Source organism: Carcharhinus amblyrhynchos, chromosome 21 (genome assembly GCF_965287045.1).
Source record: "Carcharhinus amblyrhynchos chromosome 21, sCarAmb.v2.hapA, whole genome shotgun sequence".
Lineage (NCBI taxonomy): Eukaryota > Metazoa > Chordata > Chondrichthyes > Carcharhiniformes > Carcharhinidae > Carcharhinus > Carcharhinus amblyrhynchos.
The window spans coordinates 1189229-1202608 of record NC_137344.1 but is presented as its reverse complement, the minus strand read 5'-3'; the positions used below and the strand labels follow the sequence as shown (position 1 = coordinate 1202608).

The following is a 13380-nucleotide window of genomic DNA, read 5'->3' as shown; positions in this document are numbered from 1 at the left end:
CGTCAACACCATCCTGCTCTCCTGTCCACATCTTCATCCTTGTCCTGTTGCAACTTTCCAGTGAAACCAAATGCAAACTGGAGGAACAGCACCTCCTCCAATTGTGCACTTTATAGCCTTCTGGATTGAACATTGAGTTCACAACTTCAGAGCATGAACTCTGTTCTCTAATTTCATCCCAATTCCATTTATTTTGTTTTAGTTCTTTTTATCTTATTAATCCATGCTGGGATGTGGCACAGGGGGTTGAAAAGTAGAGATAAAAAGAAAGAGGTTGGCAATGCATGTCGAGCTGTAGTCCAATCTGACTCCTGCTATTGAAGGGAAACATTGCATTCAGATAATGTCAAATAGAAAAGGTTGGTGAATAAGTAGGTGTTGGTGAATCACTAGCTGTTGGTGCCTGAATGATTCACCCCATCACATCATGTAAACAGTAGAAGATTGGAGAACTTACCGCATGTGTGTAACAGTTTGCAGCATGTTCATAGGTGGTGGGCTGGTACCGGGAATTCGCTGGGGGTCGATTATTCATAAATCTATAAAGAAAGCAAGGGAGTTTATTAATCCAGTAAGTACTCATGTTTTAGGTAGAGCTTTGATTCAGTTAAACTTAAATTCATCAACAAAAGGACCCCCCCCAACAAAAAAAACAGAAATTAGAAATTGTATTGGACAGAAATTTCCCCTTTCCCATGAAAAGGAAACCCAGATCTGCACTGAAATTCCAATACAATACATCGGAGAGTTAGATCTCGACACCTCACTCAAACTCTCACATAAACAATCAAGTATTTCACTTACACGTGTCAAGGTTAATGGCTAGACATCTTACTTTGACAATGCATGTTTCCTTCCCATGATGATCTGTGCTGGAACTGGACATAAGAAAGCAGCTGCTTTACCTCTTCACCACAATGTGGCTCCTTTAAAATGCAGGAACACCCAATCACAGGTCTTGCCCTGCTTCTAATTTAGCAGTTAAACTGCGTTTCTATCCATTCAGCTGTTAAACCGGTAGGGTTAGTGTGCAATGTTGTAGAATAAGATGACTTCCTGGTTCGATATCTATTTTTAAAAAAGGAAGTTAACACCCAGTGAAGGTAAATCTAGATGATTATCATCACCCACAACAGAGCTATTTAGTGTCAAAACATATCTGTCAACATGCCAGTAAAAAGCTCTGCATCTAGTGCACCCTCAACTCCAGTTAAAATCCTAATCTAATTCAAACAAAATCCTAATACTCCCTACTCAGCACTGTACAGAATTCCAGTCGGCCAAACTATTCCCGTCAGCCAACATCACCACAAAAAGGCACAGATTATCTGGTCATTAATTCAATGCTGTTTGTGGGATCTTATTTTGCATAACGTAATTGCCTTATTTCTCTGCGTTACAACCGTGATTCCACTTCAAAACTCCATTCGGTATATTATGGAAGGCAATGTATTGATGCAAATTCTTTCTTAAACCATGGATTTTCTTTCATGGGTTAATCTTCATTATTTTGTGTCATGTTAATCACCACCAACCAAAGAGTATCTGCAGGATCAGACCTAGCCAAATAGTTAAAACTAGATAAAGGCAAATTACTGCAGATGCTGGAATCTGAACCAAAAACAGAAAATGCTGGAAAATCTCAGCAGGTCTGACAGCGTCTGTGGAGAGGGAATACAGCCAACATTTCGAGCCTGGATGACCCTGCGTCAGAGCTGCGGTGTCTCTATTAAGCCACAGAAACTTTATTACAGTTTGCAAGCAGAAACTTTTATAACAAGAACTAACCTCTTAGCTGGAATCTAGTTGAAGGATTGGGGTAGTTTAAATATAAAATAACAAATTGCTGGGAGAAAAATACAGGCTGGAATCTGAGCGGGGTTGGGGGGAAGCAGGCGTGTGTGCTTATTTATAAATGGACGCCCAATAGTTAGGCCCTGACTGCCTTTTTATGCATTAGTCATTGATCAACATTCTAACAGACACGTAGTTTCATGTTAGTGTTTGTAAAGTATTTATGCACTTAAAGAGATTGCGTGACTGTAGGGAGAAAATCATCTTGGGCAACAATATATATCCAATGCTATTAGGAGTAACAAGCCCAGGCACACTCAGTGCACTGTTTTGTTGCCTGGATACCAGCTCTGCATACTTAAGCTGCAAGTCACAAAACCAAATTAATATCAAACACTGAACGTTTTTATAAGTAAATCTATCCACTGATATTTTAGCCTGCACTGCAATCAGGAGACACTTAGGAAATAAATCCCAGAATGGTCAAATAAATATCCCGATAGCTCAGCTGTTCAAAATAACCCCAATTATGGAATTCACCAGAATGTGCAGGAAGATCCCAAATGATTCCCAATCTGAGGTCAAGAACAACAATTGGGCTTTACAATTATAGAGAAAAGAGAGGGGATAGAGACATTGAGATGAAGGAAGCAAGATGGTTGACCAGCAGTGACAGATGTTTATGAATAATATAGTTCATGGCTCACAATAAAGATATATCCCAGTGAGGAAGGAGGGACAAATCTATGGTTAAACAAGAAGTTAAGGGTAATACTAAACTGAAAGTGGTAAGGCGGAGGATTGGGAAGATTTTAAAAATCAATAAATGATGACAAAAAAAAAGTAGAGGGAAAAGATAAACCATGAAAATTAGCAAATGAAATAAAAACAGACAGCAAGAGTTGCTTTAAATATATGAAAAGGAAGAAAGGGGCCAAAGTGAAGACAGGCCCCTCACCTTCCAAAAATGCTAAATAATCAAGGGTCAGAAGGGTAAGGAGGAAATAAATAACAATCACTAGAGAAAAAGTACTGGGGAAACCAATGGGGCTGGAGTCTGGGGTGGTTCCCACAGATTGGAAAACAGCAAATGTGATGCCATTGTTTTAAAAAGGAGGTAGACAAACTATAGGTAACTATAGGCCAGTTAGCTTACCTTCTGTAGTGGGGAGAATGCTTGAATCTATCATCAAGGAAGAAATAGAGAGATATCTGGATATAAATTGTCCCATTGGGAAGACACAGCATGGATTCATGAAAGACAGATCATGTTGTTTAACTAATTTAGCGGAATTCTTTGGGGACATTACGAGTGCGGTAGACAATGAGGAACCGATGAATGTGGTGGATCTGGATTTCCAGAAGGCACTCGACAAGTGCCACACAAAAGGCTACTGCATAAAATAAAGGTACATGGTATTACGGGTAATGTATTAGCACGGATAAAGGATTGGTTAACTAACAGAACAAAAAGAGTGGAGATAAACGGATGTTTTTCTGGTTGGTGATCAGTGACTAGTGATGTGCCTCGGGGATCAATGTTGGGACCACAACTGTTTACAACTTACATAATGATTTGGAGTTGAGGACCAAGTATAGTATGTCAAAGTTTGTAGATGACACTAAAATGAGTGGCAGAGCGAAGTGTGCAGAGGACACAATATCGGGCGGCTCGATAGCACAGTGGTTAGCATTGCTGCTTCACAGCTCCAGGGTCCTGGGTTCGATTCTCATCTTGGGTCACTGTCTGTGTGGAAGTTACACATTCTCCTCGTGTCTGCGTGGGTCTCCTCCGGTTTCCTCCCACAGTCCAAAGATGTGCGGGTTAGGTTGATGGGCCATGCTAAGAAATTGCCCCTTAGTGTCCAGGGTAGCGGAGGTTAGAGGGATTAGTGGGTATGATATGAGGATAGAGCATGGGTGGGATTGTGTTTGGTGCAGACTCGATGGGCCGAAGGGCCTCTTTCTGCACTGTAGGGTTCTATGATTCAAGGTCTGCAAAAGGATATAGATGGTTTGAATGAATGGGCAAAGGTCTGGCAGATGGAGTACAATGCTGGTAAATGTGAGGTCATCCATTTTGGTAGGAATAACAGCAAAAATGGACTGTTATTTAAATGGCAAAAAATTGCAGCATGCTGTTCTGCAGAGGGACCTGGGTGTTCTTATGCAGGAATCTCAAGGATTCCAGGGGAACCAATATCCTGGCGGGAAGACTGGCTAAGGCTACAGGGTAGACTTTAAACAAGAATGGTTGCAGGGAGGGAATCGATATGAAGTGACTCGGAGTGAGGAGGTTAGCTCGCAAATAGAGAGGGATTGTCGACAGTGTAGGAGGGAGGATAGACAGGTGACGGAGAAGGGGAGCACTCAGGCGGAAGGTTTGAGATGTGTCTATTTTAACGTTAGGAGTGTGGTGAACTTAGAGCATGGATCGCTACTTGGAAATATGACGTGGTGGCCATTACAGAGACTTGGATGTCTCAGGGACAGGACTGGATACTACAAGTGCCGGGTTTCAGATGTTTCAGGAGGGACAGGGAGGGAGGCAAAAGAGATGGGGGAGTGGCATTGTTGATCAGGGATAATATAATGGCTGTAGAGAAGGTGGACGCTGTGGAGGGATTGTCTACGGAGTCTCTGTGGGTGAAAGTTTGGAACAGGAGGGGGTCAATGACTTTACTGGGTGTTTCCTATAGGCCACCCAATAGTAATGGGATTGTTGAGGAGGAGATAGGGAAACAGATCCTGGAGAGATGCAATAATAAGAGTTGTCGTGATGGGAGATTTTAATTTCCCAAATATCGATTGGAATATCCCTAGGGTAAGGGGTTTGGATGGGGTAGAGTTTGTTAGGTGTGTTCAGGAGGGTTTCCTCAAACAGTACGTGGATAAGCCTACAAGAGGAGAGGCTGTACTCGATCTGGTATTAGCTAATGAACCTGGACAGGTGTCAGATCTCTCGGTGGGAGAGCATTTTGGGGACAGTGATCATAACTCTATCTCCTTTACGCTAGCATTGGAGAGAGATAGGATCAGACAAGCTAGGAAAGCATTTATCTGGAGTAAGGGGAAATATGAAGCCATCAGGCAGGAAATTAGAGACGTAAATTAGATGGAGGTCTTCTTGGGTAAACGTACTGAAGCAAGGTGGCAGATTTTCAAGGAATGTCTGTCTGGAGCTCTGCACGACAACGTTCCGATGAGACAGGGAGGTTATGGTAGGTTACAGGAACCATGATGCACGGAAGTTGTAATGAATCTACTCAAAAAAAGCGTACAAAAGGTTCAGGGAGCTAGGTAATGTTAGGGATCTAGAGGAGTATACGGCTTGTAGGAAGGAACTTAAGAAGGAAATTAGGAGAGCCAGAAGGGGTCATGAGAAGGCATTGGCAGGTAAGATTAAGGAAAACTCTAAGGCGCTCTACAAATATGTGAAGAGTAAAAGGTTGAGATGTGAAGGAATAAGACCTATAAAATGTGACGGTGGGAAAGTTTGTATAGAACCGGTAGAAATACTTCGGTATTCACGGTGGAAAAAGATCTTGGTTGTACTGCCGGCTTGCGGTGGACTGAAAAGCTTGAGCATGCGGACATGAAGAAAGAGGATGTGTTGGAGCTTTTGAATATCATCAAGATAGATAAGTCACTGGGACTGGATGGGATGTACTCCATGTTACTGTGGGAGGTGAGGGAAGAGATTGCAGAGCCTCAGGTGACGATCTTTGCGTCATCGATGGAGATGGGAGAGGTTCCGGAGGATTGGAGAATTGCAGATGTGGTTCCTATATTCAAGAAAGGGAATAGAGATGGCCCAGGAAATTATCGGCCAGTGAGTCTAACCTCAGTGGCTGGTAAGTTGATGGAAAAGATCCTGAGAGACAGGATTTATGAACATTTAGAGAAGTATAGTATGATCAAAAGTAGTCAGCACGGCTTTGTCAAGGACAGATCGTGTCTTACAAGCCTGGTTGAGTTTTTTGAAAATGTGACTAAACACATTGATGAAGGAAGAGCGGTGGATGTTGTTTATATGGACTTCAGCAAGGTGTTTGATAAGGTCCCCCATGCAAGACTTATTGAGAAAGTGAGGGGGCATGGGGTCCAAGGGGACGTTGCTTTGTGGATCCAGAACTGGTTTGCCCGCAGAAGGCACAGAATGGTTGTAGATGGGTCTTTTTCTGCATGGAGGTTGGTCACCAGTGAAGTGCCCCAGGGATCTGTTCTGGGACTCTTGCCGTTTGTGATTTTTATAAATGACCTGGATGAGGAAGTGGAGGGATGGGTTGGTAAGTTTGCCGATAACATGAAGGTCGGAGGTGTCGTGGATGGTGTGGAGGGATGTCAGAAGTTGCAGCATGACATAGATAGGATGCAAGACTGGGCGGAGAAGTGGCAGATGGACTTCAACCCAGATAAATGTGTAGTGGTACATTTTGGCAGGTCAAATGGGCTGAAGGAATATAATATTATGGGTAAGACTCTTAGCAGTGTGGAAGATCAGAAGGATCTTGGGGTCTGGGTCCATAGGATTTGCAAATCGGTTTCACAGGTAGAGGATGTGGTTAAGAAGGTGTATGGTGTACTGGCCTTCATTAATCGAGGAATTAAGTTTAGGAGTCGGGAGATAATGCTGCAGCTGTATAAGACCCTGGTCAGACCCCACTTGGAGTACTGGGCTCAGATCTGGTCTCCTCATTACAGGAAAGATGTGGATGCCATTGAAAGGGTGCAGGGGAGATCTACAAGGATGTTACCTGGATTGGATGGCATGCCTTATGAGGATAGGTTGAGAGAGCTCGAACTTTTCTCCTTAGAGAGACGAAGGATGAGAGGGGACCTCACTGAGGTGTATAAGATGATGAGAAGTATTGATCAGGTGGACTCTGAGTCTTTTCCCCACGGCTGAAATGGCTGTCACAAGAGGACATAGGATTAAGGTGCTGGGAAGTAGGTACAGAGGTGGTGTTGGGGCAAGTTTTTCATTCAGAGGGTCGTGGGTGAGTGGAATCGGCTGCCAGCGGTGGTGGTGGAGGCAAATTCGATAGGGTCTTTTAAGAGACTTCTGGATGAGTACATGGGACTTAATAGGATTGAGGATTATAGGTAAGCCTAGTAGGTAGAGGTAAGAGCGACGCAATCTGTGGGCCAATGGGCCTGTTTGTGCTGTAGTTTTTCTATGATTCTATGAGTTGGTTTGCAAGTGCAGCAAGTAACTAAGGCAGCAAATGGAATTTTGTCCTTCATTGATAGAGGGATGGAGTTTAAAAATGGAGTTATGTTGCAGCTTTATAAGGTGCTGACAGGGCCACACCTGGAATACTGAACAGTTTTGGTCTCCTTACTTGAGAAAGGACATACTGGCACTGGAGGGGTACAGAGGAGATTCACTAGGTTGATTCTGGAGTTGAGGATAGACCGAGACTATACTCATTGGAATTCAGAAGAATGAACGGGGGATTCTTATAAAATTATGAAGGGAATAGATAAAATAAAAGCAGGGAGGTTATTTCCACTGGTGGGGCAGATTTAGCTCCGAGTTGAGGAGGAATTTCTTTACTCAAAGAACAAAGAAACGTTCAGCACAGGAACAGGTGCTTTGGCTGTCCAAGCCAGAACCGTCATGATGTCAGCTTAAACTAAACTGTATGCACTTATGAAGTCCATATCCTTCTGTTCTTATCCCATTCATGTAGTTGCTCCTTAAATGCGCTGTCATACCTACTCCCACCATCTGCCCAGGCAGCATGTTCCAGACATTCACCACCCTCTGTAAAAAACTTGCCTTGCACATCTCATCTAAACTTTTCCCAAGCACCTTAAATTATGTCCCCTCGTACTTGACTTTTCTACCCTAGAAAAGAGCATCTGACTATCCACTCTGTCCACGCCACTCAATCTTATAAACCTCTTTCAGGTCACCCTTCAACCTCCTTGTTCCAGTGAGAACAAACTGAGTTATCCAACCTCTCCTCATAGCTAATATCCTTCAGACCAGGCAACATCCTGGTTATGAATCTATGGAATTCCTTGCCCAGTGAAGCAGTTGAGGCTACCTTTTTAAGGCAAGGATAGATAGGTTTTTGAACAGTAAAGGAATTAAGGGTTATGGCGAGTGGGCAGGTAAGTGGAGCCGTGTCCAAAAAAAATCAGCCGTGACCTTATTGAAAGGTGGAGCAGGCTCGAGGGGCCAGATGGCCTACTCCTGCTCACAATTCTTATATTCTTATGGCTAAAGGCCGATAAGTCCACTTTTAACAAACCAATTGAAATCAATTCATCTCAAACAACAATTTCTCACCTCAAGTGAGAAATGCTTCAAATAAAAAAGGTAAATTTTGCTTTAAGTAGTTGACCCAAAGATGCACCTCAAATAGTTACAAGCACTCATTGTTTCCACACAAATGTAGGAGCACGTAATCTCAGTCTTTAGTTTGGGCCTCTGCTTTGTAGGGTCACAGAATCCCAGTGCAGAAGGAGGCCATTTGGCCTATCGAGTCTACACTGACAATAATCCCACCCAGGCCCTATCCCTGCAACCTCATGCATTTACCATAGCTAGCCTCCCTGATATTAAGTGGCAATTTAGCCTGGCCAATCCTCCGAACTTGCACATCTTTGGACATAAGAAACATAAGAAATAGGAGCAGGAGTAGGCCATCTAGCCCTTCGAGCCTGCCCCGCCATTCAATAAGATCATGGCTGATCTGTCGCTGCTCAGTTCCACTTTCCCGCCCTCTCCCCATAACCCTTAATCCCCTCTATCAAAAACCCATCAACCCGCGTCTTAAAAATATTTAGCGAGGCAGCCTCCACCACTTCAACGGGCAGAGAATTCCAGAGATTCACCACCCTTTGAGTGAAGAAGTTCCTCCTCAACTCCGTTCTAAACCGCCCCCCTTTTATCTTGAGGCTGTGCCCCCTAGTCCTACTGTCTTTTTTGAGCGGGAAGAGTCTCTCCACCTCTATCCTATCCATCCCATTCATCATCTTATACGTCTCAATGAGATCTCCCCTCATTCTTCTGAACTCTAACGAGTACAAGCCTAGTTTATTCAGCCTCTCCTCATAGCTCAACCCCCTCAACTCCGGTATCAGCCTAGTAAACCTCCTCTGCACTCCCTCCAAGGCCAAAATATCTTTGCGCAGGTGCGGCACCCAAAACTGCACACAGTACTCCAGCTGCGGCCTCACCAATGCCCTATACAGCTGCAGCAAGACCTCCCTACTTTTATATTCAATCCCCCTCGCTATGAAGGCCAGCACCCCATTAGCCTTCCTGACCACCTGCTGCACCTGCAAGCTGGGTTTTTGCGACTCATGCACAAGGACCCCGAGGTCCCTCTGCACCGTCGCCTGCTGCAGTTTTTCACCCCGTAAGTAATAGTCCTTCCTACCATTCTTCCTACCAAAGTGGACCACCTCACACTTGCCAACATTAAATTCCATTTGCCATTTCCTAGCCCATTCGCCCAGCCTATCTAGATCCTTCTGCAGACTCTCCACACCCTCCGCACAATTTGCCGTTCCCCCAATCTTGGTGTCATCAGCAAATTTCGACACCCTACACTCGGTTCCCTCCTCCAGATCATCTATATAAATGGTAAAAAGCTGAGGCCCCAGCACCGACCCCTGGGGCACTCCACTAGTCACCATCCGCCAATCCGAATAGCACCCGTTGACCCCCACTCTCTGCCTCCTATTTGACAACCAATCCTCTATCCACGCTAACACCTACCCCCAACTCCATGTCCCTTGACCTTCTGCAATAACCTTGTGAGGTACTTTGTCAAACGCCTTCTGAAAATCTAGAAAGACCACATCCACCGGCTCTCCTCTATCCACCGCCCTAGACACATCCTCATAGAACTCCAGTAAATTTGTCAGACACGACTTCCCTTTAATGAAACCGTGCTGCGTCTGCTCTATCAAGCAATTCCCTTCAAGATGCCTCGCAATTTCCTCCTTAATGACAGATTCTAACTTTGGTCTCTCACTTCTCACTCAATGGTTTCAGCCCTCGAGTCATATTCACTAGCAGCTGTATCCTATCCTGGCTGGGCATGGTCATCTCCAACAAAGCACACGTCAATGAACCCTTTCACTCAGACCACAACAGTTCTGATGACAGAGAATTTCCAGAGACGCCCTTTTCTGGTCCCTTTAAACAGTTTGGAGGGTTCTGGCAACATAAACTGTGACAATTGCTCTTCCAGGACTCAGCTCTCTGCTCTTTCCATCTGTACAACACACAGTAATTGTCTCTGTTCTATTCTCCTGCTTCAGCACCAGACTCTGTTTGCAGATTTTAAATAGAAAACGATGCCATTTGGACAAGACCATGCTTGTTTCCTCTTTATACAAACTCTGTGTTCTGAACTACCAAACAGAATGAAACCCAACACATTACAATTAGCTTTCTATTTACCTATTGCCCCCTAAATGGTCATCCATATGGCTGGCTCAGGTCACATGAACATTTCTTGGAGGCTAATATGATAATCAGGAGTTCTATTAACCCTTTTTCAGAATGTTCTCCAGCCAACTTTAATCTTCAAGGGACACAATATAAAAGAAAATATAGGCTTTTCCCAGCACAGAGTCATAGTCATAGAGGTTTACAGCATGGAAACAGGCCCTTCGGCCCAACTTATCCATGCCACCCTTTCTTTTTTTAAATCCCGAGACTAATCCCAATTATCTGCACTTGGCCCATATCCCTTTATACCCATTTTATCCATGTAACAGTCTAAATGCTTTTAAGAGACAAAATGGTAACCACTTCTACCACTACCTCTGGCAGTTTGTTCCAGATACTCACCACCCTCTGTGTGAAAACAATTGCTCCTTTGAACACCTTTGTCTCTCTTCCCTCTCACCTTAAACCTACGTCCTCTAGTTTTAGACTCCCCTACCTTTGGGAAAAGATGTTGATTATCTAGCTGATCTGTGCCCCTCATTATTTTGTAGACCTCTATAAGATCACCCCAAGCCTCTTATGCTCCAGAGAAAAAAGTCCCAATCTATTCAGCCTCTCCTTATAACTCAATCCATCAAGTCTCAGTAGCATCCTAGTAAATCCTTTCTGCACTCTTTCTAGTTTAATAAAATCCTTTCTATAATAGGGTGACCAGAATTGCACACAGAATTGGCCTTACCAATGTCTTGTACAACTTCAAGTCATTTTAACACCTGTATTCAATTTTCTGATCAATGAAACCAAGCATGCCAAATGCCTTCTTCATCACTCTGTCCACCTGTGACTCCACTTTCAAGAAGCTATGAACGTGTACCCCTAGATCTCTTTGTTCTGTAACTCTCCCCAACACCCTACTATTAACTGAGGAAGTCCTGCCCTGGTTCAATCTACCAAAATGCATCACCTCGCATTTGTCTAAATTAAACTCCATCTGCCATTCGTCAGCCCACTGGCCCAACTGATCAAGATCCCATTGCAATCGGAGATAACTTTCTTCACTGTCCACTGTGCCACCAATCTTGGTGTCATCTGCAAACTTACTAACCATGCCTCCTATATTCTCATCCAAATCATTAAAATAAATGACAAGTAACATGGGTCATCACATGTCAAATCTCTTGAATATTCAGTTCCCAGCTCTGATCATCTTGTAGTCTATAATAGTATCTGATCATACCTATTTTTTTAGATTTGTGCATTGGTTCATGCGTCTTACATGAATTCAATTGTAAAAGTTGAAACAAAACAAACCCAGGGCCACTGATTAAAGAAAGCTGAGTGAATTAAGTCTGCTTTATTTATGTAGCAAATTTACTAATGATTTCTATACTTGCATTCCAAAATTCTATTCAGTTCTTATGTAAATTCATTAGTGGCCTTGAGTATTGGTTACATTGGTCAATAAATCACAGTATTGTCATTAGTCGATTGCAACTTAAACTGGGCCATTAGATTGCAATTTTTAAAATACAACTGTACTCAATGTCCTGCGTTATAGAAGAAGTAGCTGATTATGTTTCCAATTAATTTTTATCATCAGATAAAACCAATTATTGTGACCTCAAGCTATGAACCGTGTCCCTCACAAAGGAATTTGCAGGAGGCAGCAAATCATAACACTGCAGCCAGAGTTACAACACCAATTGCTGTTTATATTGCATGTAGGCATTTTATTACCTTCGTTTCTCAATAAAATATTGCCAGAGGCAATTGGAGTAATCAAGGGGCTGACAACTAGACACTGTCCAGGCCAAAAAAAGAAAGCGGTTTAAAACAGCATCTTAAAAGAGGAAAAAGGGAGGGAGACACAGAGAGATTTAGGGATGAAATCCAGAGCTTAGGACCTAAGTGCTGGAGGCATGATCGGGGATGATGGCATAACTAAAATCAGGTATGCTCACAAGTTTAAAATTGGAGGAGTGCAGAGATCAGAGAAGTTTGTAGCAGATGAAAGAGAAGAAAGGGCAAGGCACAGAGGGATTTGAAAAGAAGGTTGAGAATTTTAAAATTGAGATAGGGTATGTAAACATTTCTAGGTTTCAAATGGCATTTTCCAACTCAAGCATTATCTATACAAGGTTCTCATGAGGCCTATTGCCAACAATATACTAAAGGACGATCACACCAGCATATGTTTGTGTCAGTTGCATTTTGGATCAGATGTGCTTTATCATGTATAACTGGTGAGTGCATCAGTGAGGTAGGAGAGGATCGGGCCTGAGTATGATGCTTGTTTGGAGACTGGGTGTAGACTTGATGGGCCAAATAGCCACCATCTGCACTGTTTCTACAACCTGTTACTTCCTGATTTCAGTTTGGGTATATTATTACCTTTTATGCCTCACATGTTGGCCCATTTCTTCCCAATAAGATGTTTTAGGGACAGGGGAGAGGATTGATTCCTTATTTTAAAGTATTTCCACAGCCAATGAGCCCTTCTCACCAATATCACTCCTATATCATACAGCTCAAGAGATCAAAACCAGGTTTAGAAAGACCGAATGTACGAATGCACAGTTTGCCACAACAGACGCAACGTGAGAGTGACACTGAACTCAAATGACCATGCTGCACTCCAGGCTTGGTCACCAACATGAAACTGACTGAAATTCAGCAGTCAAACACTGTAATCACTATCAAGGGTATCAGGAAGAGAAATAGACATTTTCTGCTGAGTTCACACTTTACGTTGACAGAGCAAAACCCAATGAAGTGTTTCTTTCAAACTGGAAAAGTGGTAATTGCCAGCATTTTCCTTTGAATATTTTTGTGAAAAAAGCGTTCTATTAACAAACATCGGGGCTATTGATTAGGAAACAAAGCAGCTAATTCAAAAAGCTGCTGTTCAGGCTTGCTGTAAGTGAAAGACAATACCTGCACTGTGAGAGTTATTTACAGCAATCCCCACAATAATTATTACTTCTATTTATCTTGTGCTTTAGTGTAATGTCCCATGGTGCTTAACAGGAAGATTATAAAACAATGCGACAAAACCGCATTCATAGATATTAGGGTCAGATGGCCAATGGTTTGGTCAAAGACGTGGGTTTTTGGTGTGTTTTGAAGGAAAAACGTGAGGTAACAAGTTGTAGACAAAAGTCCACAAC

The 13380-nt window shown here is 43.0% G+C and overlaps 1 protein-coding gene across 4 annotated transcripts in view; it reads right to left on the bottom strand.

Moving 5' to 3' along the window:
- Positions 1-13380, bottom strand: part of mmd (monocyte to macrophage differentiation-associated) — a 55285-nt gene that overhangs the window by 23402 nt on the left and 18503 nt on the right. For 2 of the 4 annotated variants that reach the window (XM_080209247.1, XM_080209249.1), the window contains exon 2: positions 458-539. In XM_080209247.1, coding sequence (XP_080065373.1) covers positions 458-539 — 82 coding nt within the window. Of the gene's footprint in view, positions 1-457; positions 540-804; positions 1087-13380 lie in introns of those variants that run through there. The other 2 variants (XM_080209248.1, XM_080209250.1) reach the window with 2 other exon arrangements.